Below are 19309 nucleotides of genomic sequence, written 5' to 3'. Positions count from 1 at the left end.
ACCCCAGCAGCAAAAGACTTATGTTCAGCAGTGGATGACCATTGATTAATATGATGATGATAAAGCTACTTACACTGTGGTTAACTAAACTGTGACTACTTTTACCTGCAATACCTACACTTAAATATATGAACAACTACTCTAATTTAGCATTGAAATTCATTCAAAAGTTTTACACAAATAGTCAAATGTCTATACATTTTTTTTTGCAAGTGACTAAATAGAAAATAACTAACTTTGTTATTTAAAAGGTAAAGCTATGAGGGTTTTAATTGCACCATCTTGGGCTACACCAGCATTATTAGTGTGTTAATATGCTACTAACAGTATACTATAGATATTATGGGAAATAAATTTAAATTCTTAAGTCAGACATGCAAAGAATACTTTAATAAACCCCATCCTATTATTAGTCTTATATTTATAGATAGTACCTAACTAAATTTTTAACAGTAAGGGACCTCATCCTTAAATCCCTCAAAGCATACCCCAATGTTTAAGGTGTCAAAAGTCTCTATTATAACACCTGCTGTTAAGAATAACAGACTGATAAAGTTGATGCACCTAAAATGAATAAACAGACAAAGAATTGTCAGTTTATTCATTTTATGTGCATCAACTTTATCATCCGTAGCTTATTAATCTCTCTCTAATATGAGAGAGACGGTTTTAGCGCATGTACTGCATTTCTAGTACATTATTGATCAAAGTGCATCATTAAAAGAGAACCAATCGTGCAATTGAGGTGATATTTTCTGGTAAAATAATAGTTGGAATTTTTAAAGCTTTGTTTGATGGAATTAATTTAACCTGTCATATTATGAGGAGTGTTCACATCATTATGAGCCCACAAGTGTCCACAAGTGTGCATCATTATGCTGGAAATAGTACTTTCAAGAGCTGCCTTTCCTCATCTACCTTAATTCTTGCTTCCAGCTACGGTTTTAAAAAGTATTTCATCAAACTGATTATTCCATCTCTTTCTATAACAGGATGCAAATTAGTTTTATGATTCCACATAACTACTATGTTGCAAGTCTGAGTTACATAAACCTACTTCCAGCCTTGCTGATTATGCAAATGTGTTGTTGTTGATAGTAAACTATAGTTTACAGTCACTTACAGCATAAACTTATTAAATACAAGTTCTGAGGATACTTTTGACTTACAATCTATTAGTATTCCAACTGGTCCATAGCCAGGGATTGGTTTATTAACATGTCTACATTTGAAATCCCCCCCCGGGGGCAGTCGTGAGCGCTGTGGTCTTGCTGCTGTGGAAAGTTCCAGGTTCAATGCCCAGCAGGGACAATTTGGGAATTTTGATTTCTGAATTTTCTCACCTCTGGCCCGGTGGTAGTCTCTTGCATTACCACCTTATGTCGTACAAAGTCGTGATTGCGAGAGATTTAATGTTCTGGTTGAATCTGATTAGGGATATGGCTTATGACTGCCATGCCCCTAACAGGTTAGCCTGCTACCGTCTTAGACTGCATCATCACTTACTATAAGTTGATACTGCAGTCAGTGCCTATTGGTGTGGAATAAAAAAAATGTTAACAACCTGAGACACATCTCAGAGTGTATCATCAATGTCATACCAACTAACGAAGGATTATTGCTGAATACTGTAGGCAGTAGATACTGTATTGTCTTGTGCCGCAGCTCACTGTGACTTGTTTTATATCATCTGTCTGTGGTAGACCAATCAGTGGCGCCCATAAGGGTTTTAACCAGGTTAGGCATAAAGCTGGAAGATCGCATAAATTTGATAAATTCTCCTTCTATACAAGATCAATGAAATTTTTAGGGTAGGCAGTGCATTTGTGCATATGTGAAGTGTACGCAACTGAGACCAACGATACATTTATCTTTGCGAGTAGATAAAGTGTGCATGTACCAGGCTAAAGACCAACTGATATAAAGAACTGGATCGTCTCTCTGCGTTAGATGAAGTTCCCGTGGCCCTAAATAGGTAGTTCCATTTAGGTAAGCTAAAACTGCAAAGTTGTCAAAATCACTCAAAAACGACTTTTACAGCTGCGTATTTTTCGAAGGATCGGCTTATCGTTGCTAGATAATGGCGATTGTTGTGGAAACTTAACGCGTCCCATATCTTATCAGTTATCACTTCGACACTACCCGTGTAGCCTCTATACTACATTGAACTGTTGCAAAAACAAAAGGAATATTTACATTGTGGAGACTTCCTCTGGATACAATATTAGGTGAGTAGATATTCAATACTTGATAAAGTTCTACATGATAGGTACATACTTATGAAACATATGCGGTGTCGTTAAAACAGGCAATAGTTGAATGAACCGTAACGTAAACTCAACAACGATCGTAACTGCCTATACTTAGCTATTCTTTTGAGAGGATATTAATTACGTAATTCTAAGTAGGTAATTAGTAACTATTTAGTACTAGCTGTTCTGATTACGTCCGCGTTTTTTGGGTTTTAAAAAATCCCACAGAACGAACTATTTGAATTCAAAAAATCACGAAGAGAAAAGCGGTTTTAGGTAACTAAATACCTGTACTTTTTTTAAATCCCGCGCATGATTTATACCAGCAGCTTTTCCTGGATCTTTTCCGGGACAAATATTATTCTACGTCCAGGATGCAAGTTATATGTGTGCCAAATTTCATCAAGATCTTTTTATTAAAATAACACGTTCGAAGTTTGTAGTTAGTAGTTGGTTGGCACAGGGTTTTTTAAATCCTATAATGTAGGTAGGCATCTCAATAAATTACAATGCTCTGCGATACTGACTTATTTAACCGTGTGACCTCTACCTACCTAGTACCCCTACCTGGCATTTGCAACGTTTGCCTTGGGGGCACATAACGTTGATTTATTTACGTGTAGTTAGATTGTTTCTAAGTTGTAAAGCGTATCTTGCTAAAATCTCGTTATGTGAATATGCTATAATCGGATTCCAACTTAGCTAAGTCACTTACCTAGTTTTTTTTTTTTTTGGTTAATTTTTTAGGCAAATATTCTGAACATTGGTCGATACATCTGTCGGAAAATAGCATCCGGAGAATCCCATTCAGACAGAATAATCTTTAGTAAAATTATTAAACAGGTAGGTATATTATTTTAGTTGAATTTGGTGCCAATTTTTTTGCAACTACCTATCAAATAATTATTTTACTTTGATCGAAAACTGAATACCTTACTTATTTAGATTTTTTTCTATCCACTAACGAAAAAGTGTTAAAACTAACTGGAAAATCGATTTAATTAATGGATTTTAAAGCAAGATATTAAAAAAAACATCATAGATACCTAATGTAGTTTTATAGTGCTGAATTCTGTTGCTTCGTCCAGTCTATGGAGGGTAGAGGTAAGGAGAGTCATCTGTGTATATGAAAAAGTGTCGGCAAAATGTATTAAATTAGGATGGCGCCACATTTGCATCAGGGTAACTCTTAAAAGACGCGCCAAATATAAATATTGTTAGAGTAGGCTTGAAAAATAAACAAGGAAGTAAGGTTATATTTACCACAATATTTTGTACAACGTAAGTTGTTGAAATTCTCAATAATTAACTACTTTAGTCGATAATGACATTAAATTTTTTAACTCGGCATACTTCAATTCATCTACGATTGCTACATTCATACCATACCCTGTGCATCCACCAGCGCCATTGTGGAGGATTTTTGAACTGTTATTTAGCGCATACACTGGACACTTTTTCAACTTTTCTCCCATATAAGATGACTCTCCTTACCTCTACCCTCCATAGTCCAGTCGAAAGGGTTTACATAGTTCATTAAACTCTTTCGCAATAAAGTATGTTAAAGCAACTTCAGAAAACTTCCCACAGCGTTGCAAAATTGCACATTCGTTCATTTACGAGTAAGTACCAAGGTATACCTAAGTATAAAGTTATCACAATCACATATATTAGTATAATCACATAGAAGTTTTCTTTTTATAAATAAATGCTTGTAGATACCTACTTCCTCATTACGTGTAATACCTACTTATCGAAAATTACCTTATTTGTCAATGTTAACACAAGATTTGATATGAATCATGTATCATCGTTATCGAATACGGCGAATTTGTCCGCGAACAACTCCTGATAATTAGTTTTGTCCTATAAAAACTTTCGTGATACCTACCGTGTCGCAACGCCGGCCTTCCCGTAGCTGCCTTGTGTTTTCTTCTATTTCTGCTTGGGCTACAAATATGATTATTTTAGACTGAAATCTTATAATGGCGGAAATGCAATATAGCCTATATTATTACATCTCATATAAAATAGCTTTCTAATGTTGAATGAGTTATTAAAATCGGTTCAGTATTCTCAAAGTTTATATAAAAAAATACACAAATACTTTCCTGTTTATCATACTCTGTAGATTAGCACCATTGAATATACGATCCGGTTTTACTTAGACAACAGATCGTTAGCATCCGCCTCTGCACGATCGTTTATATCTGGTTCCGTTACGTTTTCATATTCAATGAGTTTATGTGCATGATGATTTCCGCCTTTGTACTCTTACTTTATACTGAAGCGTGTTCGACTAACGCATCGTAAATAGAAACTAGCAGAAAGTTTGTTGTGGACTTCCTTAGAAAATTATATCCTATGACAAGAGACACGTTTATTATAATAAACGTGTCCGCCTATCAAAGCACGTATATCCATTGGATATTATTTCCAGTTTTGCTCCGAGAATCTATCGAGAAGATAAGGTTTTGCCCTTTCCCTGGGGAGAAAAATGCTAGCCGTGCAGTGCGCGTTTGGAACCATCCTAGGTACCTTGAGTTAACGTAAAAGTTAACGAATGTAGTGATCACCATCACCACACAATAATTGTAACATATCAATGTTATGTATTAAAGAAATATATTATAAAAAAAAAATACGAGTCGTAGTACCTATTCCGATTCCGATCCGGGCAAGTAATTATTGTGAGGTAATGAATTTTCCTGACGACCAATATTCACTTCTCTCTTGTAGCATTAGCAGTGGCATATTCCGCCTCCTACACGAATTACAACGAAAATAATTATAAACTTATTATTATGATTATGATGATGATAGCGACTGCGAAACTAGATTATAGAAAATACCATGTGACGTAAGAAACAGCGGTCTCCTTGCCTGGGACATGATTCATGATATAACGTGACCATTAATATTTAGAGTTACTAGGTCTCAGTGAATTACATTCAAAGATCGAAGCAATTGTTTTGTAGTTGTCGGTGGGTTCATTAATGGAGTTAAAAATAAGTAGTAAGTACCTACCTAATTTAAATTATTTTCTGGTTTGTATACGTTTCACCGGACAGCTTAAAATTACAAGAAGGCTATCAACCACCTGTCTTTAGAAGATTTTCGAGTACTTCGGTCACATTGCCAGAAGAGATGGAGACAATCTTGAAAAGATAGTGGTCACTGGCAAAGTGGAAGGAAAGAGATCTCGTGGACGTAGCCTGATTCGTTGGTTGGATCAAATTCACACTGCTCTCGACACCAAAGTGCATATTGCTTTACACGTTGCTAAAAGCCGAGTCAAATGGCACAAAATCGTCCGAAAGGTTAAAGTGGAAGGAGTCACGACCCTCAGCGATGAGGAACACGACGTAGAGAGATACGCTTCACGTGATGGCAGATCAGAATACAGTTGTCACCACCCTTTACCTCCCCGCTGGTGTCAGAGAAGGCGATTCAGGGAATACAGCAGCGTGGACTGTGCTATTACCGCCATCTACTGCGATGGTGATCGCAGTAGTCCTGTCAACCTTTCTGCCAACCGTGGTGATTATGGACCAACTCTCTTGAAGGCCCTTCAGTCCAGCAGTGGATTGTTATAGACTTCTAGCTGTTGCGAGCTTTCTTCGTCCACGTTACAAACCCCGTGGGAACCGTTTGTTTTCTTGAGATGTAAAGTAGTAATTTTACTTACTCTTCGTCCTTTCAACTGAGGCCTTCACGAGTTGTCTGGTTGTTTAGTTAGGGCGTGAAGGAAGGGCAAACAAACACATCTGCATTTACAATATAAGTAAGGATTGATGTGTTTGAAAAAGCGAGACGTTTTTGTTCGTGTTCGGGACTGCAGCTCGGATAGCCCTAAAGCGGGACTGGCCCGCCAAAGTAGGGTGTATGGTCTCGTTACTCATGAGTCACAAGACTCACTCACAAGCGCATTTTATTCAGAGTATCTACTTCTGTTTGATATACATAATTGCTATTAGTTGGTATACAATACAGTTATTTCCTTGACCTTGTCACCTAGTCACAGTTATTTGCATAACTTGATCAATGTCATCATTGTTAGTATTATTTCTTTCAATATTACAAGTAGTTTGCGTTGCACAATACCCGTTCATGATCAATGAATTTTTTCAGTGGTTTTGCTAAGAATGCAGTTACGTGTAGGTTTTCAGCTAAACTTCGTTAAGTTGAGTGTTGTATTATTAGTTAGTAATAATATTAATAGGTTAGTAATATATATATTTTATATTTTTAAAACCCCCGACTTTCAATATCGTGTACATAACATATTGTACTAGTCAACTGATTACCATATTGAGGGAAATGTAGAAATTGCCATTTATTGCGGTACCTACAACAAAATTACAATCGTTAATCCGTTCGTGAATCATGATGCCACACACACACTTACACACACACACACACACTCACACACACACACACACACAGACACACACACCCCAGTATTTGTTTTCGTTCTCTCTTCATATACATACAGTAGGAACACCTATATTTGTTTATTTGGGATAGTGCTTTGTGCTGTTTGATCTATTAACTTCACCAATTATACAAACAAAAAAGTCAAATTCATAGTTGGTATAACATACATTATCGTAGTCGGTTTATTTTTTTTAATTTTCTCTTATTTGAGTTGAGTTCGATATGGTTGTGCCCGTAGCACGGAAAAGTAGAAAAAACCAGGTTCTTTTGGTGCTAACCGGCGAATAGCTAAGTTATGTCCAAATATTTTACTTCATTGAATTACTTTTAACAGATTAAAATATATTAAAAACTATAGTATAAACATTAGACATAATGAATGCGTTAAGTGGTTTACCATCTCTCGTATAAGGTTTCCGTCCTTCGGCCGTTGGATCTATTCCCACGTTAAAAAGAAAGTACGTATCTATTAGATCACATTTTCTCCGCTACGAGTCTTATAAATAGTTTTCTCGTCAAAACGTATCAGCTTTCGCATCTTGTTTTGTTACATTATACAAGGTGTTGCCCGTAACTTAGTCCGCGTACACTCGAACTATTCATAAACAGGTCTCTTCGGTGCATACTAAAAACGGAAACAAAATTTGGAGTACTTCTTTTGACTCAATGATCCTTTGCAACTGAACAATTTTACATTTATTTTGTGAAAACAGCTTTTCATAAGTTTCCAATAATAATTTTATGTATAGAAAAACGCCTATAGAGGTATTTTATTGTAAAATCTGTATGCCGTCACGTTAAACAGCAGGACACTCTTATGCCGACATATGCCAGAAAGAGTCCTTCATCGCCTCTCTATTACCGCACGTTTGCTCTGGTCTAGAAGATAAGATGTATAATTCATTCAGGACTTAGCGTTTATGCTAGACGATTCAATTATTGTCTCAGAGACATTTTCTCCTGTGACTACACAGACCAGTTCGTGAGCGGCAACTTCGACCGAATTTACTGCAAAAACTGAAGATCACTAACGCAGTCGCGACACAGATTTGCCTCTTCACTCTCCTCACTGCAAGAACATCGCACCATGCGGTATATCATGGATTCTGCACCCTTCCCATAAACAACCATCTACTCCTGTCGATCGCGAGCTGATAAATATCAGATAACTCACAAATAATCGTTAGTCGAAACACCCTAATTACTGCTGTGATTTAATTATTCTTACGGTACCGCAGTTTCGTTATCTTCTTTGCCATTATCAAACTGCATGTCGAAATAAACGCCAATTGTTTCTAAATGTAAAAGGTTTTTTAATTATTATATCAATTTTCTAATCATCGATTTTTATAAAGAGGAGTAGGTGGACAACGCGCGTTCACTTTGTCCAAAATGAATGATATGATAAAGTACTTTAGAAGTTTGAAAATATTCTGTTCCGCGGTTACCATTTTGAAATGGATGACGCTATTTTTAGATCTGTCAATATTTCAGTTTAGAGATTCCAGATGAAGGTGCTAAGTCTAATAAAAATATAATCGGAGTTAAAGATTTGTGTACAACAGATTTGAATACCTTCTAGGATGTTAATCAAAGTGCATTTAGTTTTAATATATAGGTTAGCCATAATATTTATGGTAGAGGGAGCAGTTCCATGGAGATAAAACAATCCTCGCGGGACGTAGGAAATTGTACGAGGGGCAATCACCGCTCCCGTTCTTTTCAGAGCATCCCGTTGTGCGAGTAGGACATTAAACATCAGAAACGTTACGAATATCAATATATTTGTCGACCTCGCTAGTGGCCGCTGACCAGCGGTATTTTGTGGCTTTCTATTGTGTGGGAGGGCTCACTTTATCGGCAAAGACGTGGCGTTGACAAATAAAAAAGTAATAATATCCTTACCAGTTCGATGCAGTTACTTTGCCAATCAGTCGCCTTGACATAAAACGCACGATTTGTCAAGCGATAGCGGCAGGACATTTTGTATGCAGATGGCAAGTCACAACAATTTAGTAACGGACAGGTTGCTGAATAGGGGACTGGTTAGATTGCGTGTTGGCTTAACATCTTGTGTAGTCGCAGTTATGCATAAAAAATATACAGTCACACCCAAAATGGCGAAGTCTCAAAAAAACTTGTCATAGACGAAACGGAGTTTGTAAAGGCTTTGTATAGAGTGAAATATGATATATGATTTTTTTCGTGGACAAGAAATGTATGTAATATAATTACTTAAGTCAGAATCTTATTTCTGAGCTTTGAGTGTTTTTTGTAGGTAGTTTGAATAATGAAAGCATTGTGCCATTTTAAACATTTTTCGAGCGATGTAAAATATAGACATACAGAATTATAGAATAGAGAAGAGGTTTTACGGTACTGGAGTGGCAACCTCGAACTGAAAATGAAAGAATTAGTTTAATTCTGTATTTTCAGTACTGGGTTAGGTACGTTACGTTGACAGCTCTAAAATATTGCCATCAACCTAATCCACAGAGCGGATACGTTGTCAAAAGAATAGCAGTGTTTTGTTTAGTAGTTATCCTAATCTGTTATGAAAATAAAGAGAATGTGATTCAGTTCTATTACCTAATAGGTGTTTATAAACACTCTTAACAATTAAAAAAAAAAGAGTTTTTGCTTTCCGTTTCGTCTACCTTGACTAAAATTCCTTACACGCAAACTGAAGCAAGATGCAACTGCACGTTACGAGTACAACGGACTGAAAATTAGTCGGTCATGCGCTGATTCTTCGTCAGATATTATAAGTATTACGTTCTATACTCAGTTTATCGACTATACAGTTCGTTGAATAAGAACACTTCGCGAGTAACGGACCACTTTGGTCGAATAATGGGATAAAAAAAAAAACACTACTAAACCAAGTCTATTTACTAACAGACACTAACTTAGTATAAGTATAGTGTTCACTCGAGTATTAAACAGATTACGGGTATTTGCGACTATCTGTTATGAAGTTATTTAGTGTTGTTTTTGTTTATAATTTCATTCCTGTTAGGTGTGCAATAAAGTGTATTTTCATTTTCATTTCATTTCAAGTTACTTTGGGGCTAGATGGCGATGTGTGTATTGTGGTAGTAAAAAAAAAGTTTAGCCCTCTATCTCCGAGGGTCACATATATTTCAAATGTGACCAACTTGACGAAATAGCCTTGCAAATATCGAAGTGATAGAGAGACGTTAAAAATTTTCTTCAGAAGTTATTGTATTCCTAACCGTTATCACCCCTTTGAAAGTCTCTTGAAAAAAATGCCGAATTCAACAGACATAGCATTCATGATAAGTGAATACCTTTTTTGGATCACCTTCTTAGTCTATCAACAGAATGAATGGGCTGATAACGGTCTCTAGTAGGTACGGTATTATTTAATGACCAAATAGGCTTTTTAATTCGTGATATCAATGCAACCTTTCTTCTCAGCTGTGTGATAGCTAAGCTGTGGTCATACTTGCAAGCAACTCGTGCGCATTGTACTGTGAGGGAATGCCGCAAATTATGCGTATCGCAACGCTGATAACGGTCGCACACGTACGGTATACCTACAGCCTGACCAATGCGGTCATTGTGAATTCACGATTTTCTTATACGTATATTATGCAAATGCGTTCCCAAAGATTTTGAAACAACGTTTGAGTACATGTTAGTACAGTTAACCGTACATGAGGTTATTTAATTGTAATAAAATAGCTGTTCCCCGTGATATAGTCTGCGTGCAACTTTTGATTAATTTCAGATACAAACTTTTATCATACCAAACGCGTTGAGACACTCGCCTGCGCTATTATAATAGAGTTTATAAACAGAGCGGCACTTCCCAGGGCTTGCGAGAAACACGTCCTACAAATTGCCGACTTGTGCCCATCAATTTTTTATTATTATTATATATTTAACTCTTTATTTGTACACCACTATGGAGTTAGGAAAAAAAAAACACTAGAAATACAAAGGTAGCGATAAGGATCAATCTGAAGCGTAGATGGTCAGCTTGAAGTGCCTGTAATTAAACCGGTAACCAAGCCCTTCAGACCGGAACACATCAATGCTGCTTAGCGGCAGAAATAAGCATGTCGGTGGTACTTTCCCGGACGAGCTCTGTTACAGAAAGGTCTACTCAGTTTTTTTTTTTTTCGGATTGTGTGTAGCTTATTAACCCTAATGATTTTAACAGCGCAACGCGGGCTTGTTAGCGAGCCTCGGAATGGGGCTCTGCCGCGAAGAGTTTGAACCCTAGGGCTCGAAGAAGCGAAGGGATCGTCGGCCTGAGGGCACCTCATGTGAGGCCGAACCTCGGCTCAGGCGACGATTGGAGTGTAAGGGTTACGGACGGTGATAAGTCCGCACGCTTCCGAGAACGTGGTGCGAGCCCACGTCCGGAAGTCGGGGACGTCGTCTGTCTACTCAGTGGCGTGCATAGAGGGTATGCACAGGGTATGCAGATGATATAAAATTAATAAAATCTCCAGTGCGATTTATAAATACTTAAAGGTACGCTTTTTATAACTCTTACAATACCTATTCTTAAGTTTTTTATAACTCGTACTGGAGATTTCTGTCATTTTACATCATCTGCATACCCTGTGCATACTCTCTATGCACGCCACTGCATACAGGGTATGCACAGGTTAAGCACTAACCGGGCAGATGAAATAAAATGAAAAAATCACCCCTACGAGTTATAAGAAAAAATACTAAGGATAGGCATTGTATATTTATTATTATCATCTACATACCCTGTGCATACCCATAGAGAGCACGCCACTGGTCTACTACTACTTGAAACCTCAGAATAGTTGAGTAGCTATAACATGCATAATATTTAAACAATATCTATCAAGAGACTTGTAATATAATGCCCAACTCAAGACAATTGAGTAAACAATGTTTTCGAAGCGTTACTTGAACAGGCGAGCAAGTAAAAACTATCATTTCCGGAATCCAAGAAGAACAGACAATTGCTATGAACAATACCATGTTGATTGCGTGACTTGTTTCTTTCTTGCATCATCCTTTTAATCAAATATAAACCTTAATTAAAATTGTATTCACGAAACTTGAATTTGACGTCGCCTTTTCCTGAAGTAAGATATTGCAAAGTCATTACCAGTGTAACAACAAGTTCCTTTTAAATGGTTTCCAGACACCAGTATACAGAAGTATCAGAACATTTTACTGGTATATATTATACTGCAATGGTATGTAGTCTCAATTTAAATACATTGGACAGTCCAACAAGATTTGTTTCTCTCTTTTCTTCTTTCATGAATGTTTTAATCAAATAATAAATTAAAACTAATGTCACGAAACTTTAAATTGACGTCGCGTTTTTCCAAAGCAACATAATGCAAAGTAAATACCACCCTCAAAAAAATTCTTTTTATTTGGTTTCCATTAAAAATACAGTGGACGTGGCGTAATAATATGTTTCTTTCTTTCATGAAACTTTGAATCGGAGATAAACTTCACTAAAACTAAATTCACAAAACTTTGTATTGACGTAGTTTTTTCCCATAGCAAAATATTGAAAGTAAACACAAATATAGTAACAATTTACTGTTATGGTTAGGTACTTATATGGTTTCCATTCAAAATACAATGGATATTGCACAATTATTTGTTTCTTTCTTTCATGAAACTTTTGATCAAAGATAAACTTCATTAAAACTAAATTTTTAAAAACTTGTATTGACGTCGACATTTCCCATAGCAAGATAACGAAAATAATGCAAAGTAAACACCAGTACAATAACAATATACTTTTATATGGTTTCCATTCAAAATACAATGGACATTGCATAAAGAGCTAAAACAATGGCACGAACCGTCGCTGTTGTGAAAACGGCATTGTCAATTACAACAAAAGACATTTAACAAATCCTCACTAATATTAAAAATTAAGGATAGTCAACTTTAACCGTTACGATACTGCGTGAAAACCACTAAGTGGTTAGAACGCATCATTTACTATCCCGTGAGAAAGCAGTCTACTTCTCGTGACAGTAAAAAATTTGCCAACTAGTAGTGACAAAAAAATATATCATGCATGCGTGACCCGAACACACACTTTTCCTGTCATTTAACTCCAATGGGATACGGGCCGGTGCAGATGAGAGCTCCTAAAGTGTTGTTTCCGGATTAACTCGCGGCTGCCGGTGTTTTTATTATCGTCTGCGTATTATTACCATTTTAAACCCTTAGTTATTTGACCTCATAAATCATCATCACGTCAAATTTATTAAATGACAAACAATAAGGAATGTGGTGTCGAAGGAAATAATAAATCATAATGGAATTGATATCGCAATAAGATGATTTGAACAATAAAAAACTGGGTGGCAGTTCAGTGTTTTCCACGTGGATTGAAATCTGGTGTCATCTGAACCAATGGACGCTGGACATTTGGCTTTTGTACCAACACTTTAGCCACACTACAGTCCAGTGACTTTTTTAATGCAATTTGTCCACTAATGCGGGTTGACTAAACGCAATGCCGAACTGCAGCCTTCATCTTATGCGTCCTTAGTAGCCTTCAAGTTAGTCCAGCTTGCGGCCAATTACAACACTTCCGGGGAAGTATCGCCATGCTTATTTCTGCAGCCAAGCGGTATTGTTGAGTTCCAACGTGGCGTGGTCGCCGGTTTAAATACAGGCACAACCTTCGCCTCAGGTCGATGAACACAGGGCGGCCCGCGGCACTAAATAGTGCGTTCTATGGTCTAGGTCTATACTAGGTCCGTTATTAATTCCTATAAAAAAAAAACATGTTTGCGTCCTAGGAAAACTTATCACAAGACTGTTGCTAGAACGTGCATTTATTGTGATTGGTCGCACGCTGTACGCAATTTTGGACGCCAGTACGTACAAAACTTGGAAGCCGCTGTCTGGCATTCGCTCATCTGCGTTTTCCTGTGTTGATTAAACACAGGAACCTACGCAAAATAAATCAGACGCTAATGCTAACCGTATAGTTTACCTTGCCATATAAACAATGTCAATTAATACAATGCTACATAATGAAATAGTTGTGATTATCATACGGATCGCAACGTTTATTGAGAGTTATTTATTCATACACTACGTACCGTACACCCGCGTATACTTGCTAATCATGAGTTTAATTTATTTGCATTCATTTGTTATTTGTTTTAGGTATCGTCGAAACAATAGATAGGAACATGTTAGTAACTCATTAATATTATCAACACGAGCCCTGTAATACTGGTAGTCTCAATTTAAAACATTTCTAATTTTTAGAGTTCCATAACGAATTTGTAATAAGGAATTCTTATGTTGAGAGCGTGTGTGTATCTGTTATACTTTCTAAAAATGCCAATTGAAAGAATGGTTTTATATATTGTAGAACTTTAAGTATTGCTTATGATAAAAACATGGCAAATTAAACACAATCCTGTTTGTTAAAAGTACCAAGGTACCATGGTTTTTTATTCTATCGAGTTTACAGAACAGTTATTGCAACAGTTTAACACTATTTATTGCATGCGGTGTTTACCTGTAAGTAGATTTACATTTTGTCTTCATACAGTATAAGCTAACTGTTTTTTTGAAATTTAAAGCTGTTGGTAAACCAAATAAAAAAAAAAATTGTGAAAATTTTACGATCTTTGAAAGCGGAGGATGGAACCATTACTTACTAGACAAGCAAACACCTTGCAGTCTACTCACATAAATATTTTTTATTAAATCCCATTATTTTGTTGCAGGTAATCTTTTCATCTTAGTCAAAGCCCATACATCTGACACAAGGTAACGAACTATGGAATGGCCTAAAGGCACTTCACATTTGTCACTAAACACAGGGATGTGAACTCTGCAGCGGCACGCAAAAAGAGCGCTGATCGCTGAATGCGAAATTCGTCTAACAACATCTAAACCAGAATAGATTTATTAATTGGTTGGGTAAATTAGGTGCAATTAGGTACAATTATTAAACAATATAGTTTTCTGGGCTAAAAAGTATCAAATAACCATCTTCATTCATCTGTATCCTAAAAGGTATATTTTAATGGTCCAAATTTTTTAAGATCGGTGCGGCGAACATAGATAAGTATCAAAACAAGTCATACTTTAGCATTAATAATATTTGTAAGAAATAAAGTTTGTATTTGGAAAATACGTAGGCACGACACACGTATTTTACGTTACACAGGGTTTATGCATGTTTTTCACCTCATTTGCAAAACTACAAAGGCTAACCGTATTCGCATATTTTTGCAATCGTATTTATTGAGTTATTTTTGAAAAATAAACAAAAACACGCCTTTTAGAAAATTCAAATTGTTAGAACCAACACTATAGGTTTGGATGTACCTATTGTGAGACTTAGTTTAATTAATAATTGCAAAGAAAATGATAATTTTCTTGTTCTGTGTGTTACTATTAGGAATAATTAAACGTGTCGTCTTTGAAGGTGTATGTTTAAATTATCAACATGTTAACCGATGGAGTACTATTACTGTCATTTTTGTACAGCGAATCCTTGCGAATCGATTTAGTCTTTCCATCTAAAGACGGTATTAGAAAATCGAATTAAAATTTATTATATTCGCCGTACAATTAATGTCATAAGCATGCATTTTCAGATGTCCGATCAGCTTGCCATCCATAACAAATATAGGCCTACTCTATACTCTCATTTCTAATCTATTTGTACATGAACCAACTGTAGCCTTAGTACAAGATTTGCCCGGTGTTTAACGATTATGAAAATACTTTATAATCGTAGTAAAATAGATCTTATTTGCATTTGTGTTAAAGCTCGAGTTTGCCTACAATTCTTTACCTCGAGCATTTGACTAAAAGACATGTACAGGATTTCCGCTTTTTATGACGCACGACTCTAAATCTAGCAATATAAGTTCCATTTTACTTTGACGTTACAGAGTTTAATACTCGAAAACGAATCCTCGATCGCCAGCAAATTTTGTATTAAGGCTACTGTTACTAAAACGCCTGCCACGTTTTATTTCAGAGTAACTCTTACTATGTTCAAGAACTAACTTACTAAGCCGCCTGCTACGTTTCATTTCAGCGTCGTAACTCTTACTAATGCATGCTGACACGGCTGTTCACTAACACGTTACTATGGCGAACCCTGCAGACAAACGCTTCCACCAGCTGGTGAGTGCACTTTCACTGTATTTCATAAACACTTTATCTACTCTGTCGTGTTAATGAAAAAATTTGACTAACTGAGTTTTGGCTCTACCTACGTATCTTACTCTAATATTACAAGTAACATAAACTTGTGCACTTCACTAGGCTAGGCTACATACAAATTTTTAATCAATTGAAGGGAAATTGTATATAAGTTATTATTATATATAGTTTGTTGTGAGCTCTTCTTAAACCAGGGCCCGTTTGGGACCTCGTAGCTTTAGGTTTTAGTTGGCGAACGAAGGTATCACCATCCCCTTACCATTAAGTAAACATTTATGTAAGAACGCTTCATAAGTGCCTGTGATAGCCCTATATGAATGAAGAAAATTTGAATTTGAATTTATTATTTTACAACAAATAATCGGTAGAAATCTTTGAGATTTGTCTCAATAAGTTCTTAGTTTATTTAGAACGTAAGCTTATCGAAAAATCCTATTATAATATTAAGGATAACATAAACGATAGGAAAGCTTGTGTATAAATTGCTCTTTATAGTTAATATTAATTGACTGTGCGATGGTGATAACAAAAAAATACGGTTAAGTTAAGTTAAGTTCGTGTCGGCTCTTAGGCCCAAAGTGCGTAGCTTAATTTTAAGTTAATAAATGAAATCATCTCACTATAATGAAACCATATACTATGTATGAATTCTTCTTAATTGTCTGCGATAGGCCTACATGATGAATAAAGAATTTTCAATTTAAATTCGACTCGCTTTTCCTGTGTTTCCGGTTTGGTTTCCGAATACAAAAAAGCACCTAAGATACGCAAGCGTTTTAAAGACGCAGGAAAAGTATTTAACTCAGTTTCAGCCAAACGTTTTCATCATATCGGTAGCATAGAGCAACTCCAGTGACCATAACCAAATGCCCGAAATTAATTCAACCAATCTTATGTTAAGTTATTTGAAGCACTTAAATATTTCTCACTTTTACACTGAAGGAAAACATCTTCCTTATTTTCCTCATTGAAACCTCAAGAGTTTCCTTAATCTCCTCAAGGCGGACTAAACCCTTCTCATTCTGAGAGAGGGAGACCCGTGCCCTATATTGGGCTTGATGATGAATCTGCATGTAGCAGATAGTATTAAATAGTACTGCTAAATTCAATGTAGTAGGAATAGCTCTACTGGATTAAATCTGCTATCTTCAGATCTTCTGCTATCTGAAGATATGATAAATTCCATCATCAAACCATTACAAGGGTACTGGTATAGGATACTGGTCTCCTCTGTCAGGATGAGGGTTTAGGCAGCTTTGAGAAGATTAAGGAGAACTCTGAGTTTTCTTCGAGATGCTTTCCTTCACCGTTGAAGCAAGTAAAGTATAAGCGCTGAAACAAGATGTTTTTATTTACTGATTTTGGATAAGATTGTTTATCATAACTTCGGGCATAAGAGAAAAGGGCTGTCATTTTTTGCGAAAAGGATCAGTCTGGCTGTTCAGCTATGGAATGCAGCCTGTTTTCTTAGCCCAATGCCATGCAAGCATGACTTGTATATTACTCAGTTAATTTTATATTTTAAGTAAGTTATAAGTTTTATTGTAACACTTTTGATTGTAAAAAAGAAACAATCACATTTATGAGTATATCAGACTTATAGTTACTTTCTCGTTGGTAATCCAACGAGAAAGTAACGCAAGCGCAAACGATAACAAGGTAGTGGGTTCGATTCTCGCGCCTTCTTCGGATAGAGACTGTGCAGTGGCGTGCATAGAGGGTATGCACAAAGTATGCAGATGATTTGAAATGAAGATAATCTGCAGTAAGAGTTTTAAAAAAATTCTAAGGATAGGCATTGTAAGAGTTATATAAAGCGTACCCTTAAGTATTTATAACTCGTACTGGACATTTTCTTTATTTTATATCATCTGCATGCCCTCTATGCACGCCACTGGGACTGTGATATCTTGTCATGATCGTAAAGAAGTGACGGGTTTTGCTTTTTTATTGCATTTTAACGTAATTAAAAAACAGAACTGTTATTATTTATATTATATAACTTTGGAACTTATTTAAAAGGGTAAGGGGTAGGGTTATCTATAAATAGGTCCGGCGTTCTTTTACGATAGTGACGATCAATTAAATTGGCCTTATGCAGTCTTGTGCTTTAGAGAGCATCCTAATAATCTTTCTGGCTCTCGGTCCTGGGTATTATTATTTATTAGTGGGTATTTATTATAATTTATTATTCTATCCTATGCTCCATGACCCGTAACCAACAGTGAGACTAATAGTAGAATAATGGAATTAGTGTTACACAAGAGGGAGATAGAATAAAATTCGAACAAGCTCCCGTCTCGAATAGCGTGGCACTAACCGTGCACCCGTGCACCCACCGGCTGCACCCACCAGTGGGTGATGATGGAATTAAAAATAAACTTAATTATATTTTTGTATATAGAATTTAATAATTTTCTTTTGTGCATGCTAATAAATATAAGAAGATGCAATTGAATAAAACACCTTATGTAAGTATGATATGATTGTGATGATTTTTATCGTGTGTGACTTTTTGCTATTTATTTAGTAACAAAATAAAATAAAACTCATTATTAAAATGCCAAGGACAGCTTATAAAGATTCAGACCGACTTCAGATTCCCCCGATATAAACATTTTATTGATAAACTTCAACGATTTTTTTTTTTAAATTTATAATCATTGTGACATGTTTTAAATGCTTTCAATTCACTTTTCTTCTGGTTCACAATATGTCATTGATTTTGTGGCCATTTCTATAATTCTACCGATAAAGAAAACCCGCGACCTAAATAACTTCTGCTCCACTGGTGGCCTATAACCTTAAACTGACTCGGAGTGGTGAAAAAAACTTCTTTAATATCGGCCCACTATATTTTATACAAATATTATAAAGAGGGTTTATTTTGTGTGTGTCTACCCAATAGGCTCGAAAACGACTGAATCGATTTTCACAATGTTTTGACTAATAGAAAGCTAAAGTATCACGAAGTAACATATGCTATATTTTTTTTCAAAATTATTCTAGATCCTTAAGAAAATTGCAATAATGTAACCTAAAGTAACCACATTTTGCAACGTTATTAAATTTATTATTTGGCGTGCGCTGAGAAAACTATTAATGTCGCATAAAAGTTATGTTTTTTATGATTGGAATACCTATTGTTATCCATTTTAAACTTCCGGGAAGTCTCAGGGATCCCAAGATTGTCATCATCATCATATCAACCCAATACAGGCCCACTACAGGGAGCGGGTGTCCTCCACTTTGAAAAGTGGCTAAGGCCGTAGTCCACATTATGTAGAACTCTCAGGCAAGCAGGTTTCCTAACGAAGATTTTCTTCACCATTGAAGTGATATATTAATTAGAGGTGCGTGCTGAGATTCGAACTCTGCCCCCGCAAGTGAATTAGAGCTCCTACCCACTGGGCTTTTAACGCTTC

The 19309-nt window shown here is 36.1% G+C and overlaps 1 protein-coding gene across 4 annotated transcripts in view; it reads left to right on the top strand.

Moving 5' to 3' along the window:
- Positions 1 to 19309, top strand: part of LOC120628560 (huntingtin-interacting protein 1) — a 43554-nt gene that overhangs the window by 805 nt on the left and 23440 nt on the right. Inside the window, exon 3 of one of the 4 annotated variants that reach the window (XM_039896985.1) lies at positions 15757 to 15845. The exons of the other annotated variants lie outside the window; for them this stretch is intronic. Coding sequence (XP_039752919.1) covers positions 15810 to 15845 — 36 coding nt within the window. The 5' untranslated portion in view covers positions 15757 to 15809. The remainder of the gene's footprint in view (positions 1 to 15756; positions 15846 to 19309) is intronic. 4 annotated transcript variants of the gene reach the window in all.

Source organism: Pararge aegeria, chromosome 13 (assembly GCF_905163445.1).
Source record: "Pararge aegeria chromosome 13, ilParAegt1.1, whole genome shotgun sequence".
In the NCBI taxonomy this organism is placed as follows: Eukaryota; Metazoa; Arthropoda; class Insecta; order Lepidoptera; family Nymphalidae; genus Pararge; species Pararge aegeria.
This window is presented reverse-complemented; position numbering and strand designations above follow the sequence as displayed.